We start from the raw sequence: 19,891 nt of genomic DNA, 5'->3' as shown, positions 1-19,891 counted from the left end.
CCCCTGTCGCCCGGACCGTCCGCCTCTTCGGGCCGAGGGAGAGAAGAGGGAGACGAAGGGGCGATCTGGGCGCTCCCGGCCGAGTTTCGCAGGCGAGCGAGGCCAAGCGGGTGGGGAGGCGCCATCTTTAGTGCGGGCGCGGAAAGGCCCTTCTCCCGGCAGCGCCCTGAGCGAGCGGCGGAGGACTGGCGCCGGCGCGGCTTCACGTTCCCTTCTCCAGCATGGCCGACCGGACCGGACGCGCGAGGGGCGGGGGCGCCGCGGGCCCCGCCCACGCCGCGGGCCCGGCCAATCAGCGGGCGCGGCCGCTCGGCGTGCGCAGGCGCGCGGCGGCGGGCCGCGGGCGGGAGGCGGCGCGCGCGTCTGTTTGGCGGCGTTGCTATGGCTCCGCCTCTGCCGGCGACGGCCGCGGGCCCGAGGCGGAGCGGCGGGGCGGGCCGTTGCCGAGACTCCGCCCCTGCCGCCTCCCCCGCCGGGGTCCCGGGCCCGAGCGCCGGGGCGGGCTGAGCGGCGCCGGGAAGGGCACGCGCCGCGAGAGGAGGTCGCGAGGCGCCGGGCCCGCGGCCAGTGTCCAGCCGCCCTTCGCCGCCGGTCGGGGACACGCGCGCGGCCGCTGTCGCAGCGGGCGGAGATGTCGGCCGCGGGCTACCGAGGCCTGCGGGCCACCTACCACCGGCTCATGGACCGGGTGGAGTTCATGCTCCCGGAGAAACTGAGGCCCATGTACAACCACCCGGCAGGTAACTGTTGGGGGGGGCGCGGGCCGGGCGCGCCGCGCGCATCCCGCTCCCCGCGCGCATCCCGCGGGCTCCCCGCAGCATCCGCGTGCGCCGCCGCGCAGGTGCGGTCCCCGCCTCCGCCGCCTCCGCCGCCTGCCCCCCACCACGAGACCCCCGGGCCCCTGCCAGCGAGACGATTCCCACGCCCCCCCACACCCTCCCAGCGCTCCCCCTGCCCGGTGCACGCGGAGCCAGACCCGGGAAGGTCACGCTTCCTGCCGCAGCCGCCACCGGCCCGTTAGCCGGACCCCGGGGGGCGGGGGGGTGCAGCCCGCGACCCCCCACCCACCCGGGAGGGTCTCTCCACCCGCACTGTGTGTGTGCGTGTGTGTGTGTGTGTGTGCATGTGCGTGTGTGTTTGCGTGTGGTTGCCGCGGGCGCCCTCCTCTACCCCTTCCCCCACCCCGACCTTGTCCTGTGGACACACCTGGATTCCCCGCCGGCCCGGCCACCTCCAGGGAGGTGTGACCTTGAGGGAGACCCCGGCGTTCTCGTGGGGTTGGGTGAACGTCGGCCGGCTCGCGTGTAGAATAAACAGGGCCCTCTGGGCTGCCAAGGATAGGGGGGAGAAAAATCCTCTAAGGAGTCGACCGAGATCCCAGTCCATCCCTTAGCCTTCCCGATCAATGCAGAAACCTGTAAATTCGATCAGATGGGCAGTAATAACTCCCTAGCGGATCACTCGACCCTTCTCGAGGTCCCCTAGGAGACTTCGACCTAGGAAATGGTCTTAGCTAGGAAAAGGTGTCTTAACACCTTTTCTTAGACCTAGGAAAAGGTGTTAGCGTTTGAAAGCGTTGTGCAGCCAAGCCTCTGCCTTGATGGATTTCATCTCCCCACCAAAAGCAAACAAGAAAAAAAAAATGGAAAGATTGAAGTCTCGCCTGTCGGTGTAGACAGGGAGATGGTCTTGTCCCCATAAACCCTATCTGGGGACCCCCAAGCTGGTTACCAGGTTCCCCGGAGAGAACTGTTTGGGGATCGCCCTTGGGCATGGGATCATTTACCCCGTGGCTGTGCCCATTCTAAAACTGAGCTGCCAGGAGAGGTCTTCATTTTTTAATGAGGAAGTTTGCCTTTCACATCACTCGCTACTCAGTTCTTCTGGCGCGGAGTTTTGCCGCAAAGATTTTCTGAAGGGAGGAGGGTTGGGTAATGCCCCTGTAACGATCTCTGAGGCAGAGGTCCCTAGAATCGTGCCAGCTCACCTCTGGCCCCCTTCTGCTCTGTTTGATCTGTCAGATAAGGGCAGGTGGAGAAACAGCGACCTAACTAACATACGTTACGTTAGTGCAGAATCGGAAGGTCGATTTACCCCCTTTGCCAAGGCCTTCAGCCTTGGAACCAGGGCTAGGAAGACTTAACTCGGGAATTAGTACTACGGGAGAGGCACTTTCCGTTTGTTGATGGTATGTTTTACTCGGTCATTATTCTCGGATTAGTTCGGTTCTTTGATTCACTGTCCCATACTGTGGAAGGAGAGAATGAGTTTTGGAGTCAGGCGGAGCTGGATTAAACTCTGGGCTGGTTGACCTTGACTTTAAATCCGCCGCACCTTCATTTCTCAATCTATAAAGCAGGGATGACAGGTAGCAAACGGTGTCGGTGAAAATGGAATGGCAGGAGGTCACAAGTAAAACCCCAAAGAGCGTTTGCAGCTCGATGCTCAAGAAACGTTAGTTCCCACCCATCAAAAGTTTGAATCAGTGCTCAGAGTATGACCATCTACCTCCGCACATACAGTACAGGGGTAAAGTCGCTTGCCTTGCACATGGTTTCATATGGCCCCTGAGTCTCTCCCAGAGCAGTCCCTGAGCACTGAATCAGGAGTAGTAAACTTTGAGTATCTCCAGGTGTGACCCAAACCTACACCCATTCTCTTTCTCTCTCTCTCTCTCTCACACACACACACACACACACACACACACCCCGCAGACTCACCAATGTAGCAGTGGAAAAGTGCAAAAAGTTCATTGTAGACCCATCGGCACCGAATCAACTCTGAGGAGCAGTTACTGTTTCAAGTTACCCAGAGTCTGTCAGGCCCTCCCGGCCGTTTTGCATAGTAGTGTGTTATTAAATCATCTAAATGCGCGGCCTGAGCAACAGCGCAGCAGGGCGGGCGTTTGCCTGGCAAGTGGCTGACCTGGGTTCGATCCCCGGCATCCCATAGGGTCCCCTGAGCACCAGCAGGAGTGTTCCTGAGTGCGGAGCCAGGAGGAACCCCTGAGCATCGCTGGGTGTGACCCTCCCCCCCAAAAAAAAGTAAGACCAGGTTCACACACAAGAGACTTCCATGCATTGGAGCTGGCTGGAAGTCTCGCTTCGCTGCTGTCCCAGCGATCGTTTTGTGTTAGAGGGTCCTGAGAGGTGATGAGGAGCCCTGGTCTTCGCTCCTGGGCACTCGGCCACAGAGGCTGGAGGTCCGGAGTGAGGGTGGAGTTCTGAGGATGAAGTTCTGCTTGGGGCCACCCCAGCGGGGGGGTGGGGGGGCAGGTGGCAAGATCTTTATAGAGATGTGTATGTCTTACTTCCTGTCACAGTTGTGCCCACACTGCTGGAGTCCTGGAGCCTTCCACTCCTGTTTCCCAGGTGTCATTCCCAGCTCCAGATCTGTCTCAGCAGAGTAAGAACCGAGGCCCAGGAGGCTGGAGCGATAGCACAGCGGGTAGGGCGTTTGCCTTGCACGTGGCCGACCCGGGTTCGATTCCCGGCATCCCATAGGGTCCCCCGAGCACCGCCAGGAGTGATTCCTGAGTGCAGAGCCAGGAGGAACCCCTGAGCATCGCTGGGTGTGACCCAAAAAGCAAAAGAAGAAGAAAAAAAAGACCCGAGGCCCAGGCCCCAAGTTTGAGTCTCGACACATCCAGGCCACTTCCCGACGCTGAGGGCCCGTGACCCCATCCGGCCCACTGAGCTGGAGGTGTAGGTCAGAGAAATAACCTTGAAGACAGGCTGGCTGCCGAGTGTTTACATAAATGCTTAGCAGGGTGGAAAAAAAAAACCCGCCACCACCCACTCTCAGCAAGGAATGATGCTCTTCTTAATTAGGGGTGCCAAAACGGGGCTCGTGTCTCATGGGGTGCAGAGCAGGGAACACTGACTGGACCGTGGAAAGGAAAATGTGGAGCGTCTCTTTATGCCTGCAGTTTCTTAATCCTTTAAGCGTTTCCATTGTTGTTCCGCATCGTGTTGTAATACAAGAGTGTCTGAACGCAGCTGTTCATACAAGGCTCTCCAGGTGCCTCGGAATTGGGGGCAGAGATACCGAGTTTATTCACCCAGAAGCCAACTGTATTAAGAGGTCACAGGCCCGAATCCTTTTGACTGATAAGAGCATGCGCCCAAAAGCAGTGGGAGATCACAGGTCTGAGAAGGCAGAAGAGCAAGGGTTGGAGGGACAGATGAGTGAGTCCGCGAGTCCAAACTTTCCATGTTGCGAGCCCAGGCCCCTGAGCACAGAGCCGGGAGCAGCCTCTGAACAAGGCCCAGTGTGGCCCCTACACAGGACCTAACTAAAAGGAGGTATAGGGGGCTGGAGCAACAGTACCACAGGGAGGGCGTTTGCCTGCACGCGGCCAACCCAGGTTCGATCCCCGGCATCCCATAGGATCCCCCGAGCGCCGCCAGAAGTGATCCCTGAGTGCAGAGCCAGGAGGAACCCCTGAGCATCGCCGGGTGGGACCCCAAAAGAAAAACAACAACAACGATAAAACACCCGAGAGTCTGAAAGCTATTGTAATGGGGGCCAGCGGGTCCAAGAGAAATTTGTATGGGGGGTGTAACTCACATGCAAGCTGGAGACTGGAGTTGTATAAAAAAGCTGCAGAGAGAATCCAGACAGTCTCTTAGCAAGAAAAAAAAAACGTGGCAAGGTGAGGCAGTGGGTACAGACAGAATCAGTTGTACGTCAATGAGATCCCATTGTACATCTTTGCAACAATGACAGGCTAATGGTGTCGTTTTGGTGGGGGGGGGGCATACCCAGTGATGCCTAGGGGTTCCTCCTGGCTCTGCACTCAGGAATCACTCCTGGCGGTGCTCGGGGGACCCTATGGGATGCCGGGGATCGAACCCACGTTGGCCGCGTGCAAGGCAAAAGCCCTCCCCGCTGTGCTATCGCTCCAGCCCCAGGCGAATGGTGTCTTGATACAGCTGGGCAAAATAAAATCATCAGCGGAAATGAAAGTCAGCCCAGTTAGCCTCCCTCTGCACCAATTGTGTCTGTACCACCCCTCTGCTTTATTGGGGGTGCTTGGAGCCCTCCTCCCCACCAGGCTTGCTCCCTCCCATGGCTCAAGGTGATGTTTCTATAAGGTCTTAGCAACAGGAATATTCGCATTTCCCCCCCTGGGTGAGAGCTCTTCAAGACCCAGAGAAGACAAGCCAGTGATCTTTAACAGTGCAGACCTTGTACCCTCTTGGTTAGAATGTAGAAAAGGTCCTGGCCCACGGGTATAGCCAATCCTCCCCCCAAAAAAAATAATAAGAGAGAGAAATTAAGACTGTTTCTGCCTGACCTAATTTGCCGCATCACATGTCCCGAGGAGATGCAAGTTTTCAAAGCCTCCAGTTGTTGGTCATTTACGGGTCATGTAAGAATATTAATTTGATGACAGGAGAATGAGAAATACATTTAAAGTGTGTGACGGTTGGGAGCAGAAGGGGCCTAAGATCAGATCGTTCTGTTTGGCTCATCACCTGCTCCATCCAGAACTGAGTTTAAGACAAGTTACTTCGGGGCTGGAGCAACAACAGGGAGGGCGTTTGTCTTGCACATGGCCGACCTGGGTTCGATCCCCAGCATCCCATAGGGTCCTCCAAGCACCGCCAGGAGGAATTCCTGAGTGCAGAGCCAGGAGGAACCCCTGTGCATCACCGGATGTGACACCCCCCCCAAAAAAACGTTACTGCTTATTTTTGTCTGTTTGAATGTTCTGTTTGTTGGATCACTCGTGACGTTCAGGGGTCACTCCTGGCGGGGTTTAGGGGAGACCCTCTGGGGTTCCAGGAATCGAACCTGGGTCGGCCACGTGCCAGGCAAGCGCCCTCCCTCCGGCCCCAATTTACTTAACTTTTTCTTTTCTTCTATGAAAGGAAGGGGGTTCCGGTGTTGCTTACGGTCTTTCTTCATGTACACTGCAGCCAGTCTGAGGCTGTTCCTATTCCAGAATCTCAGAATTCACCAGGGAGAGAAGGATCCCAACACCCTTTTCTCTGGGTCCACCCGAGCTCAAGGGTTTCACAGTCTTCCCTAAAAGTCAGTAATTCTCGGGGCTGGAGCACATCGGGGAGGGCATTTGCCTTGCACACGGCTGACCTGGGTTTGATTCCCAGCATCCCATATGGTCACCTATATATTGCTGGGTGTGACCCAAAAAGCCCACCCCCCCAAAAAAAAGAAAGTCAGTAATTCTGTCGTGGGGAAAAGTTTCAGCCACCTCGCTGGCTATCGAAACTTGGAATTTCCACCAAAACCTGGTTGTCCCCCCGCCTCCCACCACCAGCCTCGTTTTCTCTCCCCTTTGTTTCCGCTGACTTTTTTGTTTTGGGGCCACACCTGGCGATGCTCAGGGGTTTCTCCTGGTTCTGTGCTCAGGGATCACTCCTGGTAGTGTTCAGGGAACCCTGTGGGATGCCGGGGATCGAACCTGGGTCGGCCGCATGCAAGGTCAAGTGCCTTACCCTCAATACTATGGCTCCAGCCCCCCCCCTTTTTCCCCTCAATACCTGTTTTCATTGGACGTTTTTAACATATGCCCTTAATGTTGGGGCAGTATAGGCCCAAAGAATTGGACTGGTAGTTGAGTTTCCAGTGCACTGCAGGAGCAACAAAGATTCTGTATCAGTCGTATTAGCTGTAAAGATTAGGGCTCACAAAAAAATAAAATAATAAAATAAATAACTAAAAGATTAGGGCTCACTCCGGGTTCGGCGGGTGAAATCAGAACCGGCTTCTCTACAAACGCCAGCAGACAGGCTTTTCTGGCATCCATTCCTTATCTGTGTCAAAGAGTAACTGTACAAATCCCAGGGACCTGGAAGAAATGTGTCGCGTGCCCGGGAGCCGCAGACTTGCTCAAGAGGGTGTAAAGAAAGGAGAGAAACAGTTCGGGGTGTCGCAAGGGACAAGCCTAAGGGAATGCCCGGGGACTGGAAAGGGGTGGCAGAAAGGAGAGCTGTGGCGCTTCGTGTTCCTTTGGATTCCCAAGGCGGCCCCAACCTCCATCGTGTGTCCTATGGACGGGAATTTGGGGTTTGCCTTTCTTTGGGGGCTATGCTGGCAGTGCCCAGGGCTTGCTTACTCCCAGGGGAACTTGGGGAATAGTATGCGGGGCCGGGGATTAAACCTGGGTCGGGGGCTGGAGTGATAGCGCAAAGGGTAGGGCGTTTGCCTTGCACATGGCCCGACCCGGGTTCGATACCCAGCATCCCATATGGTCCCCTGAGCACCCCCAGAAGTAGTTCCTGAGTGCGTGAACCAGGAGTAACCCCTGAGCATCGCCAGGTGTGACCCAAAAAGCAAAAAATATATATATAAATAAATAAAAATTAAAAATAAATAAACCTGGGTCGTCTGAGTGCAAGGCCTTCCTCTGTTCTCTTCGACCCTGTTATTGCTTTGGACCCACCGTGTTGGGGTGCTGAGCCCACCTGGAGCCCCCCGCCAGTTCCCTGAGGCTCCATTCCCCTGCCCCCCGCCCCCCCAAATTAAAGTTCATTTACTTATTTAAAGTTCATTTACTTATTGTGCTATCTGGAGCGATAGCACAGCAGGTAGGGCGTCTGCCTTGCACGCAGCCAACATGGCCGACCTGAGTTCGATTCCTCCGCTCGTCTCGGAGAGCCCGGCAAGCTACCGAGAGTATCTCGCCCGCATGGCAGAGCCTGGCAAGCTCCCCGAGACGTATTCGATATGCCAGACACAGTAACAACAAAGTCACCAATGGAGACGTTACTGGGCCCGCTTGAGCAAATCAACGATCAACGGGAGGGCCTTTACCTTTAGGGCCTTTACTTATTTATTTTATTAGTGAAACACCATGAGGTACAGTTGTAGACTTACAAATTTTTGCGCGTGGGTTTCAGTCATACAATGATCGAGGACCCATCCCTCCACCACCACTGATCCCAGCAGCCCTCCCCCACCCCCATCCCACCAAATTAAATTTCTTGAGGTGATTTGTATCGGCGATTTGATTTGCAGCAGTTGGCATCTCCCCTGCCAGCTTGCTTTATCATTGGCCTAATGACTATTAGCTAGTTATCCTGCTTACGCATCGACTTATCGTAACTTTAGAGTCTTATAGTGCCTCCAGGTTCCGATAATTCTTTGATTATCTCGGTTTTTATTGCCCTCCGCTGAGAACTAGCTAGATGGATGGTGCCAAACCTGATGGTCCAAACCTCAGGCTGGTGCCACCAGCTTACTGACCGGGTGAAATCTGATCCCGGAGGCGTAGGCTTTAGAGTCCAGGCTTTAGAGGGCTGGAGAGATAGGACAGTGGGTAGGGTGCTTGCCGTCACACTGCTGACCCGGGTTCCCTCCGGACTGCCACTCAGGGTCCCCTGAGCACTGAGCCAGGAGTCAGCCCGGAGCACCGAGCCGGGAGTCAGCCCGGAGCACCGCCAGGTGTGGCCCCCAAACAAAAACAAAACACTCGGTTTTAGAAACGCTGGGAGAGAGTGGACCGTCCCCTTGGCTCTGGTCTGCCACTTGGCTTATTTACTCTGACTTTATTTTTACCTTTTAACTTGGAGTCACCGCGGGCTCATGCTGCTAGTGGGGTCAGCCCTGCTCTGGCCCCCCCAGTGGCCCTGGCCACACCCAGCACCACTGACGGTGAGGGGTGGGGTCTACAGGGCCCCTGGCCCCTTTCACATCATCCTCATCCCGGATTTATTGACTCCTCACGCAGAAACTGATTGGCTAAGTGGAAGGCAAACGAAAAGAAATTCCCTTGAAATGTTTTGTTAATCACTGTGAGGAGGCCTGGCCCCTTTTTTTTCTTTCCCCATTATTTCTTTCCCTTTATTGTTTGTATTTATTTTTGGATTGGGGACTAGCGCTGCTCAGGGCCTGCTCCCGCCTCTGTGCTCAGGGATCACTCTTGGTGCAGCTCGGGGGACCCTTTGGGATTGCAGGGGACCAAACCCAGGTCAAGGCTGGGCTCAGACAGTGCCCCGTCTGCCCCAGCCCCTCGGGGAAGAAAAAAAAAACATTTGCAGAGACCCTGGCTGTGTCCCTTGTCAGCCTCCTCGAAGCAAAATCAAAGGGTTTTTTTTTTTTTTTGCTTTTGGGTCACACCCAACGGTGCACAGGGGTTCCTCCTGGCTCTGCACTCAGGAATCACCCCTGGCGGTGCTCAGGGGACCCTATGGGATGCTGGGAATTGAACCCGGGTTGGCCGCATGCAACGCAAATGCCCTACCCGCTGTGCTATCGCTCCAGCCCCCAAAATCAGAAGTTTCGAGTGTCCTTTATATTCCTGTTTTGTAGCTGGACTTTATTAATCACCAACTGAATACTTCCCTCTCAGTCCCTGTTCTAGCAACCTGGATTATCCTGTTTCAAATGCTTTGACTGGGGGAGAGGGGGGCGGAGAGTTGTGGTTAATATATATATATTTTTAATTATCACCTCACTCTCTGGGGGAGTAAATGAGTTACCAGACAGGTCTACTGCCCAGCTTGCTTACTCAACCCTGAAGGATCAAGCTTTCAGGCCCGAAGAGACAGAATTCCGTGTCCGGGAAGGAATCTGGGCCGTGCCAGGGGCCGGGGCTTGAGCGAGGAGGAAACTTCCCGAGGACACTTCCCTTTCCAGAATGGAAACCCAGAGACGCTTGAGTTCAAAGCCAGATCCCGGAATAGCCAAGTTCCGTCCCCGGATAAAAATAAACGCAGTCGCTGATACTATATATGTCCATCCTTTGCATGTGTGTGCGCGCGCGGTAGGTGACTAAGGAGAAAGGAAACAGGTGCTGGGTGCTGAGTCCCCCAGCTGAGAGCAGCGACAGAATATGGCCCTGCATGGAGCCGGGGACCCAGTGGCCCCCACGAAGCCCAAAGTCACTGATGCAGGCCAGCCCGGGGCCGCTCACTCCGCCGTGGTGTGTCCCAGAGGGCCGCCAACGGGTCACTTCCATCCCAGAGGGCCAGCAAGGCTCTCTGAGGAGCCCTGGTCCCAGCTAGGGACGCCTGAGGGTGTGACCGACCTCAGTGAGGGACAGCCAGGAGGCGAAGACTGTGGCTCACTCCCCCAGGCGCTGACAGTTGGGGCAGGATTGTTTGTGGTGGGGGCTGGGGGCCCCTCCTCCCTCCCTGCCGGGCACTGCAAGGCTGCCTGAGCCCGCAGACGTCCCTGCAGTTCTGTGAGTTCCTGGTTCAAAGGCTCTTTTGAAATTCCAGCTGCCTCTTTACTTTCCCAGACAAAGAAAGTTGTTTACACATCCCGGGAACCAGCCTAGGAGGGTCGGGAGGGTCTAGGTGCAGCGGGTCAGATGCTCAGGAGGGGTCTTGGAGTGCCCATCCCCTTCCCCCCCCTCCCCCAGTTAGAAGACAAAAACCAACCCTCAGCTACGCGAGGCTGGTCAAGTGCATCTAGAGAATGAAGTGGAGGGGCCAGAGCACAGCGGGGAGGGCATTTGCCTTGCACGCTGCTGACCCAGGGTTCAATTCCCAGCATCCCATATGGTCCCCTGAGCACCGTCAGGGGTAATTCCTGAGTGCAGAGCCAGAAGTAACCCCTGAGCATCGCCGGTTAAAAATAAAATAAAAAATAAATAAATAGAAAATGAAGCAGAGCAGAGCCCCTGTTCTCAGGGGCAGCCGCAGAGCCCTCCTGTCTTTGTATGAGGCTCCAAGTACAGGAAGATTTGCAGTTCCATTGAAATAGAACAGAAAAACAAGCAGTTAAAATCTCTCAAAAGGGCAGTGGAGTGGCCCAGCGCTGGCCCATAGGGTCCCCCTGAGTACCGCCAGGAGTGATTCCTGAGTGCAGAGCCAGGAGGAACCCCTGTGCATTGCCGGGTGTGACCCAAAAAGCAAAAAAAAAAAGTTGACAAGGCCCAAGAGCCCTGGTGAGAGAATAATACGCTCTGTGTGCTTTCTGTTCACTTAAAGACAAACTCTGGGAGTCTGGTGGGACTGTGAGAGAATGGCCGGTATTCGGCTTTGGAAATGTAAAAAGGCTATTCAAAGAGCTAATTTGATTCTGAATTTATCTTTTTTTTCCAGGTCCCAGGACAATTTTTTTCTGGGCTCCAGTTATGAAATGGGTAAGTCTTGACGTTTCGCTGGGGCTACCAAAAGGTCATTTTCTGAGGGGACGAGAGTGATAGAATGGCGGGTGGGTGGGAAGCTTGCCTGGATCCCCAGCAGCCCATATGGTCCCCCAAGCATGGCCGGGAGTGGTTCCAAGCACTGAACCGAGAGTAAGCCCTGAGCACTGCCAGGTGTGGCCCCAAACCCAAACCAGTGAGAAAAAATAAAGAAAGAGTCAGATCAAGACTTTCCTCCCCACTCATGATGCTTTTCTGCTCCCTGTGAATCCAGGGGTTGGTGTGTGCTGGGTTAGCAGACATGGCCAGGCCCGCAGAGAAGCTCAGCACGGCGCAGTCCCTGGTGTTGACAGCTACAGGTAAGCCGCGCAGAAGCCCTCCTGGTCAGGCCGGAGCCGTAGCACAGCGGGGAGGGCGTGTGCCTTGCATGCAGCCGACCCGGGTTCGATTCCCAGCATCTCATAGGGTTCCCCGAGCACCACCAGGAGTGATTCTTGAGTGCAGAGCCAGGAGTCAGCCCTGAGCATCGCCAGGGGTAATTCCTGAGTGCAGAGCCAGGAGTAATCCCTGTGCATCGCCAGGTGTGACCCAGAAAGCCAAAAAAAAAAAAAAAAATGATGTGACGAAGAGCTGGAGCGATAGCACAGCAGGTAGTGTTTGCCTTTCAAGTGGCCGACCCAGGTTCGATCCTCGGCATCCCATAGGGTCCCCCGAGTACCGCCAGGAGTATTTCCTGAGTGCAGAGCCAGGAGGAACCTCTGTACATCACCGGGTGTGACCCAAAAAGCAAGGGAAAAAAATATGATCTGACAAGAAATGGTGGCGCGTCACTACAGACGGGTGGGGTTGGGTATCCAGGTTCGCACCCTGAGCCTCTTTATAAATAGGGGGCGGAAATGACAGTTGCTCTTCATTTGTTCCAGAAAACGCCCCTTCGCTGGCAGGCCTGAGCGTTGGTGTATGAGGAATCATGTTGGGGAATGGTTTCTAAGTCTGCAGAATGTACAGTTTCTCTGTTCCTCACCTTATTCCTGTCGCCTGATTTGTGATGATTTGGTTCTCGGTGCATGTCTGGAGCGATCTTGCTTTTTCAAGCCGCGCACTTTTTTGTTTCACCAGGGTTCGTGTGGTCGAGATACTCCCTTGTAATTATCCCCAAAAATTGGAGTCTCTTCGCTGTCAACTTCTTCCTTGGGTTAGCGGGCACCTCGCAGCTCTATCGTATTTGGAGGTAAGTAAATTGGGAAAATGGGGACAAAATAACATCGGAGGCCAAGCGATGACTATTGTTGTGGGTTTTTTTTTTCCCTTTTGATTCTCCTCTCTGGGGTGTTCCTGAAGCAGAAACCGAACATTACCAGAAAAGTTAAAAGCGTTCAGACAGGGCCGGAGCGATAGCACAGCGATTAGGGCGTTTGCCTTGCATGCGGCTGACCCGGGTTCGATCCCCAGCATCCCATAGGGTCCCCCAAGCAACACCAGGGGTGATTCCTGAGTGCAGAGCTAGGAGGAATCCCTGTGCATCTCTGGGTGTGACCCAGAAAGCCAAAAAAGAAAAGAAACCGAAGTGTTTAAGGCACTTGTTGTTAATGTAAATAAGCGTCAGCTTCAGGCCACCCTGGTTTTACTAGAAAGCTGTTCTCTGGACCCTGGAAGTTTTAACACTGTGCAGTCAGTAATAATTGCCAGGGGGCAACCGGCTCACTGCCACGGGCTCATCTATGAGGAATGATCTAGCTTTGAACCGCTGAAGCTTATTAAATTACAAAGCATTATCATAAATAACAGCTCCTGCCTGAGAGAGAAAGCGACCCGGCTGTCAGTGAAGACAGATCTCAGATATGGATATTCCGGCCCGTGAGCAGGAGGCAGGGTCGGGCCCACAGCCGAGAGAACCAGTTCCTGCCTTCCCTCTCCGTTCCAATCCTCAGCCTCACTGGCGCTTTATAACCAGTCCTGGCATTAAACTGGGATTTTGCTGTGCCGGATAAACAGTTCTGTAGTATTCCGGCAATCCCTTCCCAGACTCAGTTATATCCAGCTTTGAGTTCTACAGTGATTTTACTCACAGCGTACCTTTCTCCCACACCCTCCTAGTTGAACCATCTGTTGGCTTACAGCAGTAGAGCTAAGAGCACACTAAGTACCATGTACAAACTGCCCTTTCTAAGGTCAGAATTCAGAAACAGCAGGGCCGGAGCAGTAGCACAGACCAGGAAGGGCTTTTGCCTTGCATACAGCCGACCCAGGTTCGATTCCCAGCATCCCAGTTAGGTCTCCCAGCACCGCCAGGAGTGATTCCTGAGCGCAGAGCCAGGAGTCAGCCCCGAGCATCACCAGGTATAGCCATCAGAAGAAAGCAAAAAAGGAAGGAAGGAAAAAGAAAAGAGTTTGACAAAAGAATTTCTGGCACCTTCCAGTCAAGAGCAAACCTGGGGGACTCAGGAGGTCTGAGTGTTGGGAGTCCCCGGGCAGTTTGAGAAATCTCGGAACCCAGCCGGCTTCATGGACCACACTTTTTCCTCAAGCTTTTCCACTTTCCCCACCCTGCAAGCTAGGAAGGACAGGAAGTGAAGCCCAGGGAGCTGCAGAGGGTGAGGGCCATGGCTTTGGGCTGGTTCTTCAGCGATTCCCAGCACTGGAAGAGCAGCCCTGGGCCTCAGGAAGCCCGGCGTGCGCGGCCCCTGACCCCAGGCTGCTTTGCAGGCATTAAGCAGGGTCTCAGGCTTAACGGCTCTTCCTCTCGGCGACGACGCACTTCAGAATAAAATGGCTCTGAGGTGTCCAGAGTCGCTGCCTTTCCCACGAGCGCTCACTTGCTGGACATCCATGCTCATCACTTCATTTCAGAGATGAAAATATTCTTTCAGATACTGCTTGAGGCTGGAGCAATAGTACAGCCGGTAGGGTGTTTGCCTTGCACGTGGCCAACCCGGGTTCGATTTCCAGCATCCCATAGGGTCCCCCAAGCACCGCCAGGAGTGATTCCTGAGCGCAGAGCCAGGAGGAACCCCTGAGCTTTGCCGGGTGTGACCCAAAACGAAAAAAAAATCAAACTGCAGACCAGGGACCAGAGCAGTAGCACAGCGAGGAGGGTGTTTGCCTTACATGTGGTCGACCTGGGTTTGATCCCCGCCAGGAGTAATTCCTTAGTGCAGAGCCAGGAGTAAACCCTGAGCATTGGTGGGTGGGACCCCAAAAGCAAAACAACAACAACAAAACCCCTGCTGACCAGTTGTCAAATATTTTGGCAGTTGTAGAAGTCAGATGCAAATAGTTCGATTCCTTGGGTGACTTGTGGTTCTTTTTTTTGGGGGGGGATCACACTCGGCGATGCACAGAGGTTACTCCTGGCTCTGTGCTCAGGAATCACTCCTGGCGGTGCTCAGTGGGGGGACCCTATGGAATGCTGGGAATCAAACCCGGGTCGGCCGCGTGCAAGGCGAACGCTCTACCCGCTGTGCTATTGTTCCAGCCCCGGGTGACTTGCGTTTCTGCCTGTGGCAACGAGCTCTCCCGAGGAGGCTGTCTTTCCCCAGAGATGGCTCCTGGCCGCTAGAAGGGAGGAGGAGGAGGAGGAGGAGGAGGAGGAGGAGGAGGAGGAAGAGAGGGACAACTTCCTGCCGCTTCTCGACTCAGCAGTCTGCTGGGATTCCTAACAGCCTTTCTGTCTGTCTCCTTTGTAGATACAACCAAGAACTAAAAGCTAAAGAAAACCACTAAGAATTCCTGACGCACCGGAAAGTCGAAATGCAGAGATGGCCCCTGAAACCAAGGAGGATCGTGATTTGGTTGCTCGGAAGACAGTGCTAACTGTGCTTCCCTCAGGAAGGCAAACGGGAAAATTCTAACTGTAATTGGTAGCCAACTAGTTGATTCTACAGAAAAAAATAAATAAAACAAATGTTTAATAAACAGCGTCTCTTGGGGCTGGAGCGATAGCACTGCGGGTAGGGTGTTTACTTTGCACGCAGCCGACCCGGGTTTGATTCCCAGCATCCCATATGGTCCCCCGAGCACCGCCAGGAGTAATTCCTGAGTGTATGAGCCAGGAATAACCCCTGTGCATCGCCAGGTGTGACCCAAAAAGCAAAAAAATAAAATAAAATAAACAGCGTCTCTTTGCAGCGGCCCAAGGAGCTCATCTATCTAAGATAGTGGGTGGCATTATTCCTGCGTCCCACAAGCAACGAGAAAGACCCTTCCTGGTCTTTAAAGTGTGTGCACATAGGGAGGTAGGGGCAGCTGAAATTCTGCTGGACAGAAGGGTGGTCACAGCTAAAAGCGAGAGGGCCAGAGAGAGAGTACAACGGGCAGAGCACTTGCCATACCACACAAGGTTCTCTGGGCATTGCCAGGAATGACCTGCGGGCAGAGCCAGGAGGAATCCATCCAAAACCAACAAAAAGAAGCAAGTGACAGCAGGACTTTCTCAATAACAATTTCCCAACACTGGGCAGTTATCGACTGAAAACCCTGCACTTAACCTCTTCTTCACCCCTTGTGGGCTGCCTGGTGTGACCCCCCAAAAAAAAGTGTCTACTGGATCGAGGTTTCGTGACCCCCCCCTTTCTTAGCTTCTCCTAAGCACCCCTAGATTCTCTCAGGAGAGCCGGTCACCTCTGCTGAGTTCCCGCCCCAAGCTCTTGGGACCTTAAACCCAGGTGGCCCTCCCATTTCCATGGTAAGAAGTTCTCAGGCTTCTTCAAGGCCGCGGGCCACCTGTGGATGCACAGGGCTCTCCAAGCCAGGAATTCTCCACGCAGCGGACCCAGGTTCAAGCCCCGGCATCCCAGACGGTCCCATGGGCACCACCAAGGAGTAATTCCTGAGTGCACGAGTAAGCCCTGAGCATTGCCAGGTGTGGCCCCAAAGCAAACCCCAAAAAACACAGACACGAGGAAACCCAGCCAGATTCAGAATGACACAAGGATGGCTTCTGGTGGCTTCAAAGAGGACACGGCGTGTCCTCAGTTTACCCTTCCCCACCAAGAGCCAAACCTTCATTGAGTTTTGTAGGCAGGGTGAAGGTCCCAAGAGCCACCCCGGAGGGGAATTTGATGACTCGCGTGGATACCCATCACCCTCCTGAAGTCCTGCTTCCCTGTGGTGCTCATAAATACAGGCGCTGTTGGCCTGGAGTGATAGCACAGCAGGTAGGGCGTTTGCCTTGCACGCGTCCGACCCGGGTTCGAGTCCCAGCATCCCATAGGGTCCCCCGAGCACTGCCAGGAGTGATTCCTGAGGGCAGAGCCAGGAGGAACCCCTGAGCATTGCCGAGGTTCCAAAAAAAAGCATAAATAAATCCAAATAAATAAACCCAAAAAGCATAAATAAATAAATACAGGCACTGTCAATGGCCAGTGAAGCTCTTTCTCAAACCCCACCACCACTACCCCCACCCCGTAGCTTAGTTTTTATTTGATTGGGCCCCGAACAACTCACCCCCGCCCCCTCCCAATGACACCCCAGAAAATCGATGAATTAAGAAATCTTTTACAAATTTCGAAATGCAGTAAAATGTAACAATAGGCATGGACTTGAAGAATGTTCACTTTTTTTCCCCTCCAGTTCACCGTCTTTTTTTGAAAAAAAAAAAAAGTGTTAGCATTCCTCTGTCTTTATTCTAGTTGAAGGAACATCCAAACAGCGTTTAAGAGGTTTGAGAGGGGGCTGGAGCGATAGCACAGCGGGGAGGGTGTTTGCTTTGCACGCGGCCAACCCAGGTTCGATTCCCAGCATCCCATATGGTCCCTTGAGCACCGCCAGGAGTAATTCCTGAGTGCAGAACCAGGAGTAATCCCTGAGCATCGCCGGGTGTGACCCAAAAAGAAAGAAAAAAAACAGGTTTGAGAGGGTAACCACCATCTTCACCCCCCCTGAGCTGTGGTGAACGTAGACTCTGATCCAGGATCCCAGACGATAGCAAGTTAACTCTGGGGCGAATTGGCAGGGAGAGAGAGAAGAGGACCAGAAAAGATAAGTATGTAATTCTTCAGATGTTCCAGAGAATTCCACACGTGACTCCTGAGGTGTTAACAGGTGGCCTGTTTCAAAGCAGCATCATGTCGGGGCCAAACTGGGTGCTCATGCCCAGCTAACAGCCACGGCCTCACTTCCGCCACCTCCCACGCGGCCAACGGAAACGGGGAAATTGTGAAAACGACGCCTGGTCATGGGCATCAATGACCCTTGTCCCAAGAGTGGGGACAGAGAGCCCGGAGCGGTCACTCTGGTGTCCACTGAGGAAGGGGTGGGGGGGAGGGCAGGGCAGGGCCGAACCAACCAATCAGAATCTCCATCAGGGCCCCATGAAACAATGGAATTCTGATGAGGGTGGGGCCTTAGGGGGAAAAAACGGCTTTTGGACAAAACTGTTGTTTTATGGGGTCAACCACAGACAGGGTACTGCTGTCTTCAAAGTAATGCCACCGGGGTCCCTTTCTCCTGCTGGCTACTCCCCTGCGTGACCTGGTCCCGAGTCTCTGGCTTCCCCCACGGACTCGGAGGAAGAGGAGGTAGGAAGAGGCCCACAAGGCAGGATGGAGGCGAGGGTGTCCCCGGGCAGGGCCTGGCCATCCCGCTGTGACGCGTGAGCCTCTCGGCGAACTTCTGGGGTGTCTGCGTTCTCTCTTATAAATCCCCGGGGCTCTCTTGAGGGTCTGGAGGCCCTGGGCTCTGTTTTTATTTTGTTGTTGTTGTTTTTGCCTTTTGGGTCACACCCAGTGATGCTTAGGAGTTACTGCTGGCTCTGCACTCAGGAATTACTCCTGGCAGTGCTTGGGGGACCATAAGGGATGCTGGGGATCAAACCTGGGCCAGCCGTGTGCAAGGCAAACGCCCTCCCTGCTGTGCTATCGCTCCAGCCCCGGCCCTGGGCTCTGATGATACGTCACTGGTGGTGACATTTCATCAGTCACCAAGGAGCCCATCCTCCCCGAGGAAGATGACACTCTGAACTGTCCCGTTCCAAGGAAGACAGCGGGAGGGAAGGGGGAGCTCACCCAATTCAGGCCGTTTCTGTGTCGGACCCTTCATGGCCCGGCTGACCAACCTTTCTGATGGTCACTTCCTCCCTTTAAGTTTCTTTGGGTTCTGTCAAACCCGACTTTCCATGGCCCTGAAGTAAGGGAACCTATTAGAAGTTTCTAGAAGGCCTGTTGAGAACCAGTCATGGGTTCCTGCAAGAAGAGACCATGCACACCACTCAGGACGCCCTGAATATCACCAGGGGTCCCTGGGGCGGGCCGGACGGCGAGGGGTTCCTCGTTTGCACTTCCCCTTCTCAGAAGCTTGTACCTCCCCAGGACCCATGGGTTGTTCTGGTGTGACCAGATATGACGCGATCCATGAATGTGGATCAAAAGTGGCCCCCAACTCTGCATCTGAGCCAGTGTCCAGCCCCCTCCAAAGCATCCAAAGGGCTCCCCAATTGTTCTTTAACTTTTTTTTTTTTTTTTTGCTTTTTTGGGTCACACCCAACGATGCACAGGAGTTACTCCTGGTTCGTGCACTCAGGAATCACTCCTGGCGGTGCTTGGGGACCCTATGGGATGCCGGGGATCGAACCTGGGTCAGCCACGTGCAAGGCAAACGCCCTACCTGCTGCTCCAGCTCCTACCACTCAAATATTTTTCCCTTTTTTTTTCCTTTTTGGGTCACACCCAGCGATGCACAGGGTTGACTCCTGGTTCTGCACTCAGGAATTATCCCCGGTGGTGCTCAGGGCACCCTATGGGATGCTGGGAATCAAACCTGGGTCGGCCATGTGCAAGGCAAACACCCTATTCGCTGTGCTATTGCTCCAGCCCCTGTTTTCTAACTTTTAAATAAAGTTTCATCTCCCCGCCCCCTGCCCGTCCTGTGTTCCGAAGAAAACCAGTTTATTATTTTTTGGGGGGAGGGTTACGGTCACACCCAGCAACACTCAGGGGTAACTTCTGGTTATATACTCAGGAATGACTCCTGGCGGTGCTTGGGGGACCCTAGGGGATGCTGGGAATCGAACTTAGGTCGGCCACGTGCAAGGCAAACGCCCTCCCCGCTGGACTATCACTCAGGGCCCCAAAACCAAAGTTTCTAGCACTTTGTGGGAGGTTGAAGGCATAGCCAAAGCGGACAGGCAGGCACTAAAAACGTTTGACACAAGGCCATTATTCAGGACCCTGGACCAGTTGCACTGACCAGGGGCCCCGGGGCTGATGACTGATAAGGGTAAGTCTTGGCAGCAGGAGATCTGGGCAGGGCTCAACTCGCCACCCCCACCCCCAACACACACACACCCACACACACACACACACACACACACACACACACACACGCCTCTCACCACCTCTGGAAGAGCCTCTTCCCGGGTACCCGGCCTCCCACACCTTGGCTTCCTCCACCGAGAAGAAAAAAATAGAACAAATTCCAACACCAGCTGCCCCCTCTCTCCAAACCCACGGAGCCCTAGCCTCGAGCGCTCCAGCCCGCATGGCAGGAACACGGAAGATGGCTTCGCTCCCTAACGCTGATCCAACTTGGGTCTGTCGACACGGGCTGGCCCGGGGCCCTTAAAGTGGGCAGTGCTCAGGCTTGGGGGTTAGATTAAAGCATGCTTCCAGGGGCCATAGCACAGTGGGGAAGGCGTTTGTCTTGCATGCAGCCAGCTCGGGTTCGATCCTAGCATCCCATAGGGTCCCTTGAGCACTGCCAGGAGTGATTCCTGAGTGCAGAGGCAGGAGGAACCCCTGAGCATTGCCGGGTGTGACCCAAAAAGCCAAAATAAATAAATAAATAAATAAAAAATAAATATGCTTAGGGCCAGAGCGATAGCACAGTGGGGAG

The 19,891-nt window shown here is 54.5% G+C and overlaps 1 protein-coding gene across 1 annotated transcript; it reads left to right on the top strand.

The window, feature by feature from the left end:
- The first annotated feature begins 436 nt into the window (after window positions 1-436).
- On the top strand, window positions 437-14,979 carry MPC2 (mitochondrial pyruvate carrier 2). Its single transcript, XM_056108554.1, has 5 exons — window positions 437-740; window positions 11,019-11,059; window positions 11,337-11,421; window positions 12,182-12,293; window positions 14,749-14,979. The coding sequence occupies exons 1-5, from the start codon at window positions 632-634 to the stop codon at window positions 14,783-14,785; spliced, it is 384 nt and encodes a 127-aa protein (XP_055964529.1). The 5' UTR covers window positions 437-631; the 3' UTR covers window positions 14,786-14,979.
- Window positions 14,980-19,891: the final 4,912 nt, after the last annotated feature.

Source organism: Sorex fumeus, unplaced genomic scaffold (assembly GCF_029834395.1).
Source record: "Sorex fumeus unplaced genomic scaffold, SorFum_2.1 ptg000226l, whole genome shotgun sequence".
Lineage (NCBI taxonomy): Eukaryota > Metazoa > Chordata > Mammalia > Eulipotyphla > Soricidae > Sorex > Sorex fumeus.
Note: the sequence above shows the minus strand (reverse complement) of the source record. Positions and strands in the feature narration are given on the sequence as shown.